The 8,745-nt window shown below is 56.6% G+C and overlaps 1 protein-coding gene across 1 annotated transcript; it reads right to left on the bottom strand.

The window, feature by feature from the left end:
- Window positions 1–5,717: 5,717 nt before the first annotated feature.
- Window positions 5,718–8,607, bottom strand: LOC134526557 (caspase-7-like). The gene is made up of 4 exons (XM_063358533.1): window positions 8,293–8,607; window positions 7,991–8,163; window positions 6,072–6,201; window positions 5,718–5,965 (listed from the first exon to the last, which is right to left on the bottom strand). Exons 1-4 carry the CDS (start codon window positions 8,492–8,494, stop codon window positions 5,718–5,720), a joined length of 753 nt encoding a protein of 250 aa, XP_063214603.1. The 5' UTR covers window positions 8,495–8,607.
- Window positions 8,608–8,745: the final 138 nt, after the last annotated feature.

Below are 8,745 nucleotides of genomic sequence, written 5' to 3'. Positions count from 1 at the left end.
CCAACCCGATAGATCCGCCTGCGAAATGAGCCATCTGACTCCTCCCCTTCTGGAGTCATAGAGCTGCCTTTGTAACCAGCACAATCTCGCTTGAGACATAGACGTTCTCCTCTTCTGTCCGTTGTGTTTGGATGCTAAAGTTCGGCGCGTGACTGATTGCACTAGTTTGGAAGTGATCTGCCAAGGACTCTGATTTGATTTGCTTATTTTCTCTCCCCGTGATGAAGGCGACGTTAGAGTTTATCGTCTGGATTCTCTCTGTCGTGCACATCTTCGGCAGCGCTGGAGCAGGCTTTGGCCCTTGGGTTGTAGCTTAAACTTCCCCCCGCCGCATCTTCTGCTCCAGGCGGGTCTTTTCCCTTGCGCTCCTCGGAGTTCAGCTGTTTGCACGAGGGTGACAGTTGGGGTGTGGTGCTGTGAAGGAGGACAGGTTGGGCTTGGAAAGCTTTGTGCCAGGTTGCCGTGGTGTAGCTGTAGCAGATTTTGCCTTGGAAGATTGCGTCCCTAGCCCCTGTGGGATGGAGTTACGTGGTAACATAAAACGTACAGTAATCCTGAAGTGTTTGCGACAAGGGAACTTGCAGTCCTGCACTTCAAAAGTGCAGTATCGAGGCCCTGGAGCGTCCCAGCTCCGCTGAACGAGCTCCCTCCGGCCGAGCGCTCGGCGCTGGCTCGTGCTGGAGAAGTGCCGCTCTCCCGCCCGGCTGAGAGGCGAGGGGGCTACTGGTCCCTGGGTTGCACAAGCCTTGGCAGTGCCTCTCACCTTGGCAAACCCTCATAGCCGGCAGTGCGGGCGCCGTCCTTTCTGCCCGTGAGTCACCACGGAGTGTCTTCTCCCCGAGGTCACCTCCTGAGCAGGCGGCCGACACGGGAAAGGGCTCATCCTGCAGCTGGCGCAGCCTCTTCCCGCTCTGCCCCGGCTTCGAGGAGTTTTGTGTGGTTGAACGTACACGTAACCGGCTGCTCATCACCGAGCTGGTCACTTGGGTGTCGCTGTGGAGCAGTTCAGCTGGGGCCTGGGACGTACCACTTATATTTAAGGCCGCAAAACGTGCTGATTCATGAGTTACAGCTGTGAGGTTGTTTTTAGTTTTGTACTTCTTCTCCACAGACGTTTGTTTGAGGTGGGACGTTTCTGCAGAGGGGGTGAAGTGCCTGCCCAGCTCGTGCTTTTTTTTTTTCTTTCTTTCTTTCTGTCTTTCTTTCTGTCTTTCTTTCTTTCTGTCTTTCTTTCTGTCTTTCTTTCTGTCTTTCTTTCTGTCTTTCTTTCTGTCTTTCTTTCTGTCTTTCTTTCTGTCTTTCTTTCTGTCTTTCTGTCTTTCTTTCTGTCTTTCTTTCTGTCTTTCTTTCTGTCTTTCTTTCTGTCTGTCTTTCTGTCTTTCTGTCTTTCTGTCTTTCTGTCTTTCTGTCTTTCTGTCTTTCTGTCTTTCTGTCTTTCTGTCTTTCTGTCTTTCTGTCTTTCTGTCTTTCTGTCTTTCTGTCTTTCTGTCTTTCTGTCTTTCTGTCTTTCTGTCTTTCTGTCTTTCTGTCTTTCTTTCTGTCTTTCTGTCTTTCTGTCTTTCTGTCTTTCTGTCTTTCTGTCTTTCTGTCTTTCTGTCTTTCTGTCTTTCTGTCTTTCTTTCTTTCTGTCTTTCTTTCTTTCTGTCTTTCTTTCTTTCTTTCCGATATGGGCAGAAAAAAATTGGTGTGAGGCACCGAGAGCTCTTCTCACGGGTACCCGTCTACGCCCAAGGCTCGTGCCAGCCGCGCCTGAGTCACCCTCCCTGGGCACTCGCCGCCTGACTGCGCAGGAAGAATCCCAGTGGGGCTGACTTCCCTCCAGCTGGCTGCGAGAGCTGCTCCTGGGACGAGGCCGGCCCTTTTCCGGCCTTCCCGAGGTTGTGAACAATTGGTAATCTGCCCTGCGGTTGCTAAAGATAGTCACGTTTGACAAGGGCAAAGACATTTCCGTGTCTGGACACGAAAGCTACAGCTGTATTTTTATTTTTTTTTTTTTTCCCCGTGTAAGAGGGGAGCGCGGGCTTGACCCTCTCCTAAAAGAAAAATCCTCCGTTGTTTTTTTTTTTTTCTTTTTGCTGGCTGTTAGCAAGCGCAAAGAGCGGGAGAAAGTCCCTCCTGGCTTTAAATAACTTTCAAGGTTTCCGTAGTAAACTTTTCCAACGCTAAAAGTACTTGCAGAAGCTATTTTGGAGAACAGGAGCGTGAGGTGGAGGGAGGAGAAAGGAAAACAAGTCTGGGAACGTAACCCTTGGGGGGAAACGCGCCTTCTGGAGAGGGTGGGAAGTCCTGTAACAAGACTCGGCTGTTTCGAGAGATCCCTCGGGATAAGTCTGAGGCTGGCTGGTGTGGCTGATTTATGGACAGGATGCGGGTGGGAGGGGGGTGGCTTTTGTCTGGTGACAGCCGGGGGGAGAACAAAACCCAACCCTATTCCAACATGTGAAATACCACGTGCTCCTGAGCTGCTCAGCCCTGAATTTTTAGAGTGTGCGCGCCCTTTTCCTGCTTTGTCCTATCTTTTTTTTTTTTTTTTAAATTGAAAAATAATTCACAAAGGTTGGTGGTTTTTTGTTTGTTTGTTTTCCGCCACCATCTGCTCACTTTTCTGTCCCGTGAGGTTTTCCTCTCCGCGTTGGAAATCCCGCCCCGTTTTCCGGCAGTTGGCTGGTGACAGCGAGCTGAAGCGAGGGAGCGCTTTGGAGCGCGGGACTCTTGTACCTCAAAACGTCTCGGCCGTCAGGTGGGACTGAGCGTGAGCTCGTTCGTCGGGTTAACGAGGACGCGCGTCACCTCCCGGTGGGAGCCGTTGCTTTGCTCGGTGTCCGCCGTGGCTCTGGCGAAACAGAAATGCCCGTTTTCCGGGAAGTTCGGGGAGAGGCAGAGCTCACGCCGGGCTAAATCGGGGGAATAACCCGCCCCCCCCCCCCCCCAAATCTGCAACCCTGCAGTTCCCCAGGACGCGTGTTTCTGACAGCGGTTGCTGCAATCACTCGCGCTGCGTGAAACCTCTGGGGATGACTCACAATTTGTTGATTTTTCTGGTGTTTAAATTTATGCAAGGTGTTTCAAACTGGTCACGGTGCAAGTAACCTTTTCCCTTTGGACACACCACGTTTTTGAACGGACGGTATCTGTCGGTACGCGGGGGGTGTTTTTTTTTTTTGCCAAACGTTCCTACTTTTAGGCCAGCTGCCTTGCCGGTTTGAATCAGCAAACGGTTTGTTTTCTGCTGCGATGAAACGCAAATTGCTTTGAAGGATCAGAATTTTTTATATTTCTTTATACTTTTGGGTTTTTTCCTCTCTGTGGTGAAGTCAATAAATGGATTTAAGAACAATAAATCTGGAGTTTTCACTTCTCTTTTTTTGTGCGTGTTCTTTTCGCGGTCTCCTTTGAAACCTGGCAAGAGCGGTGCAGGTTAGTTCCTCTTTATCAAAAAAAAAAAAAAAAAAAAAAAAAAGGTTTTAACAAAACCAACCGTCTTTGAGCCGAGTGATTTGTGTGCGGAGCTTTGTGCGCCCCCATTTGGACGTGCAAACTCGGTGCCCTGGTGAGCAGCGAACCCTGCAGCCGGATGGGGCCGAGACAGGTTTCAGCCGAGAGCGGATTTGGAAGTTTCCAGTCTGCTTCACCGTCGGCCGGTGCCGGCAGCGCCGTTCTCGGCCAGCGCCGTCCCTTGAACGCGCAAGAGCCAGCGGGGCCGTTACAGTTATTTTTAGGACCTGACCTTGTGGCAGAGTTTAAGCTCCTCTAACGGCTCGCTCGTGGATCTGCCCTGCTGTATTTCGTCTTCCACCCGCAGGGAGGCTCCCAGGAGGATGCGGATCCCAGCGGAGCAGAGACTGGGAGAGACCGGAGAAGCGAGAACCCCGGGGGTGCCGACCTGTTCCCCGCAATGTGGGAAGGGGAAGGGAAGGTGCTGTGATGGACGGCAGATGACGAGGGCGCTTCTGGGTAGCGTCTACTGCTTCTTCCTGCAGTAAATGGAAGAAACTTTCTCCTTTCCCCCACTTTTTCCCTAAAAGGAGAAAATCCGCCCTCCCGCACTCTCCTCCACCTTGGCTGCCCCCCAGCCCGCCTGGCAGCGCGTAGGGAGGGCGGGCGAGGACAAAGCGGGGGGGGAACCGCTTGTTTTCACGCCGATAGAGCTCAGGGGAGGAAAAAAGGGTGGAAATGGGGCATTAAGATGGAAACTCCCTGTTCATCTGCACGTGGGGTCGGATTGAGCGCTCGTCCGAGTCTTCCTAGGAGGAGATCAGGGCGCCGCTCTGCTGCGGGTCCGTAGGGCCAAGGAACAAGAGTTACCGAGTTGTGCTCCAAGAGCTCTTTGAACCCGCTTCCAACCCGGTTGGCGAGTGCTGCGAAGGTCTGGAAACTGTTTTGTGTCCTGCAGGCGGAGGGAGCGTGGCCGGGAAGGAGCGGCCCTGCGTGTCCCTGGAGGGAGAGGGGCAGCGGCGGGAGCCGCCGTCCCGTCCAGCAGGGAGGGGAGCGGGGGCTGTGCCCCGGGGCCTCCCCGTGAGTCAAAGCCCAGGCTTGGAAAACAGCCGCTGAGCAAAGCCAAAATGATCCGCGGGCTGGGTCGGGCTGTGCTTATCGGAGCCGAATTGCTCGGGGCTGTGCTGGGAAATAGCCACAGGGCCGGAGTTTTTCGGGGAGGGCAGGCAGAGGTGGTGCAGGTTCAATGCAAGAGCTTCACGCGTGAGCGTCGGTGAAACCTTGCCCGCTCCCGCGCAGGTCTTGGCCCCTCCACCCTCCCTCCTCCTGCGGCCGCCTGGGAACCGGCCACGGCTCGTGGACCGGGGCCATCCCTGGAGCCGTTCAGGCTTTTTTATTGACGCGGGTTTTGTGCTTATTCTTGGTACCAAAGAGACCGTGGGAGGAGAGAACCTTAAGGAAATACATCCTGTCCGTGGGGCGTGCCAGCCCGTCCGGCCCCTGCGTCTGCATCCCGGCTGCAGCTTTTCCCTCTCCCCTCACTCGCCGAAGGAGGACTCTGGCAAAGACCCCGTTATCCATCGCCGACTCAGAACTGCCTTGAGCAAACGCTCCCAAATCTACTCCCTGAGCCCGCTCCAGGTCCCAACTTAACCACCAACCTGCAAATCCTGCTCACCGGCCTGGATTTTATTTTATTTTTTTATTTTTTTTTATTTTTTTAAAGCCTTGAATTCTTAAACAGGCCCCGTGAGCAAACAGCTCAACCGTGCGGTGATCCTTCCGGCAGGGCCGCGGTGTTTTCGTTCTGGGTAGGGCAGCAGCCGGGTAAACACGTCAGCTTTGCCTCGGCAGGACAAAGGCCCGCGGCTTCTGCAGGTTTGTTTAGATTAAAAAAAAAAAAAAGACCGAAAGGGGCGCGATTGTGTTTGCAAGGTTGGAGCCCTTTCGTGGAAGAAAATCAGGGGGAGACGCGGGTGTATGTCCCCCTCGGGAGCCGGGGGTGACAGTGGCACGGGGGGGGTGCCGCGGGGCGTTTGAGTGTTGCTGCACTGTCCTGGGCTCAAATCGCATCTTTCTGGTCCCGTGGGAAGATTTTGCTGCACTTGCCTCGTTAAAAATCTTCTCCTGGGTAGCTCCGGCATGTGCCGGGTTGAGCCCGTCACCTTTCCAGAGGGGTTTTCTGCTGGTTTTCTTGTCACTTTGTCCTTTTTTTTTTTCCCACGCGTGACAGGGGACTCCTTGCAGCCAAGGTGCTGCTCCTCCAGCAGAGCCAGCGGCTCTCAAACACCGTCCGCCCCCTCCGCGATGGGCGCCGAGAAGGGGAAGACCTCCTGCAGCAGGTTGGTGACGAAGCAGGGCATCTCCTTGCACCCCTGGTAGGTGCCCCTGGCCTGGCAGTGGAAGGCCACCTCCCAGTTAATGCGGGTCATGAGGCGGTTGAGGGCCAGGTGACGTTCCTCTCCCTCCAGCGCCTTGAGCAGGGCCTGGAGGAACATGGAGCCGAAGACGTTGAGGAAGGCCACGTAGCCTGCGGAGCGCAAAGGAAGGAGAGCGTGACGTTGGCTGTGCCGCAGGCGGCCATGGCGGCGCTGCCGAGAGGAAGCGTCACCGGTGCGCCAGGGGCTGTCCCTTACCTGGGCTGCAGGCGAACATGACGGCGGTTTGGGGGGGGATGGAGAGGTAGTCTGAGAAGCCGTCTGGCTCGGGCTCCCCGCTGTCGCACTCCACCACCACCCCCTGGTCGAATTCTCCCCCCCGGCAAGCCTGTGGGCAGAGCGGCCGTTGTGAGCTTCCCCGGCTTTGCGCTCTCCCTTCTGCCCGTTCCCGGGGCCGGCCCAAAGGCACTGGGGGCTCTGGGAGCTCCCTGCGGACCTGTGGCCCCTCCATCCCATCCCCTCCTGCTCCCCCAGTCCTACAGCCCCACACGGTTCCTCTCCCGTCTCCGTCCCCTTCTTCCCATCTCATCCCTTGAGCATCCTCCTCCCTTCTCACTCTCAGCTTCGCCGAGCCTCTCCTCCCGACGAGCCCGGATCTGGGGCTCCCTTTCTCTCTTCCCTGCACGTTTCTCTTCAGCCTGGTTCCCCTTCTCTTTGCATTCACCCCTCCCCTCCCCGGTAAACATTGTGCTGCCCGTGCAAACCCAGAAATCCGCCTGGAAACGCGAGAGTCCACTGGGAAAGCGCCAGGAAAGATTCCCCTTGGAGTGCAGCCCGGGGGCAGACCAGTTCGGCACGGTGCTTGGTTCTATGTTTGGTCTTTCTCGCAGGGACGGAGCGCCGGGCTGGTGTTGGGATGGCGCTGGAGAGGGACTAGAGCTCTGAGGGCCCGTCTCACCCCTACCTGGAGCCACCTCAGCTGGAAGGTGTGGGTTTGGGACCAGCCGGAGCGGTGGACATCTCCCAGCGTTAGAGGGGGCGAGGGGATGCTCCCCCCGCCTCTCCCGCGGCAAACCCCCCACCAAACGCCGGCGGTAAATCCTCGCTGGGGACGAGACGCCTGCGACGCCCCAGCACTGAGAGGTGGACGGAGGCCACCAGCAGCGGCGGGGACCCGAGAGCCGCGGTGACACCGAGGGGCCCAGCCCTTTGCTTCCTGCCCGGGCTCCGGGCACCCTCAGCCCTGCGGAGTTTGCTCTACGGAGGCCAACGTTCGTCAGCGCGAGCGCAAGCTTTGCCCGCGGATCGAGGTGCCCATTTGTTGGCCTGCCTGGGGGACGTCCCCAGCTGTCACTGCTCCCTGAACAGCAGCCAAGCCCTTTACCAGAAGGAAACGAATGCCCCGAGTGATTTATACGGGCTTTCAGCTGAACGCGTGTTTGCAGAGCTCGCGCTATCTGCTGCTATCCGTCCGGTCGCTGGATGATTTGTTTGCTGATCCCGCCTGTCGGATCAGCATTAAGGCGTATTTCCAGGCTCCTTTCCCGCGGGGGCATGTCCAAACTCTCCCTCTGAGCTGCTTTTTTTTTCTTTTTTTTTTTTTTTTTTTTTTTTTTTTCCTTCCTCCATCACCAGTTCACAGCTGGGCTTCTCCCAGCCCTCCCCCGGGAGCCTGCTGTGCACAAACGTCGCGGTGATGGGGTTTGAAGGCAGCTTTTACCGATTCGTCTCCATCCCAGTGGTGTCTGGGAGGAATATTTGATCCCGGCAGTGTCACGGATCGGGGCAAACAATTGGGTTTCAGCCCAGGTCGTCCGGAGGGTGCAAAGCACCGGGAGAAATGTTCCTGGCTGGAGACACCGGGAAAACACCGGGGCTGTTTCCCAAAGGAGGGACGCGTGTAGGGGCGATGAGAGACTTGCAGTGAGCAAAGACACCTCAAAATCAGCGAAAGCAAGAAAAAAGAGGGATGGAGGGTTGTGGTGGGAAGCTGGGGAGTGACGAAAGGATCGAGCTCCACAATTAAAACAGACTTATCCCGGCACCGACCTTAAGCTTCATAGAATCATAGGGTTGGAAGGGACCTCTGGAGACCATCTAGTCCAACCCCCCAAGCTTCTGCCAGTCTAATCCTGCGCCAATTTAGCAAAAAGGGGATCAAATTATCATCCCGTTACCTGGATAAAGAAGATCTTGGGGATTTTGGTGAGCACCGGGCACTCCTTTGAGGATAAAATCTGGAATACGCGGGTCAGTTTAACCGGCTCCGAGTCACAACCGAAGATGACCCCCTGCTCTCCATGGCTGGAGATGATGCTCACGAAGTAGTCGCCGTGCTCGCGGCTGCACTCTGCAGCGACACAGCCACGCCGCTGCTGTCCCGCGTCGACTCCAGGCGTCCCAGGGGTGGGACGTGGGAGACGGCCGGGCGCTGGGGGGAGACGAGGAGGGGGTTCGGGGCTGGCAGGGGGACACCTACCTTGCTGGTAAAGCTCTTCTATCTCCTTGGCGGTCTTGTTGTGCATCAGCTCCACCTGGTAGTTGAGCCGTGAGAGCGTTATGGAAAGCTGCTCCGCTTCCCGCCTGGCTCCCCTCCGGGTCCCAAGCACGATGTCGCCGTCACTGCCGCAGAAATCGGTGTTGACGATGACGAGAGCCCGGCTTTGCCTCGGCTGGGACATGCTGGGGTGTCCCCTCGGGCCGTCGGTGGCCTCCAAACCCCCACTGCGCCGGCAGGGAGCTCTGGCTGGTCTCTGTCGTGTGCGCGCTCCTTCGGGAAGTCCAGGGGAGCGGATCCCGGCTGACTCAGCGCCGGCGCGGCTGATCGTCAAGGATAAGGCAGAAGAGGTGGCCTGTCACCTGCCGAGGGAGCGCGGTGGCACATGGGCGTGAGTCACGGGGGGCAGGGAGAGGGCCATGGCTCGCCCCCAGG

This window comes from Chroicocephalus ridibundus, chromosome 23 (assembly GCF_963924245.1).
Source record: "Chroicocephalus ridibundus chromosome 23, bChrRid1.1, whole genome shotgun sequence".
Taxonomy (NCBI): domain Eukaryota; kingdom Metazoa; phylum Chordata; class Aves; order Charadriiformes; family Laridae; genus Chroicocephalus; species Chroicocephalus ridibundus.
The sequence above is the reverse complement of the archived record's forward strand: the minus strand, read 5'-3'. Positions and strand labels throughout refer to the sequence as shown.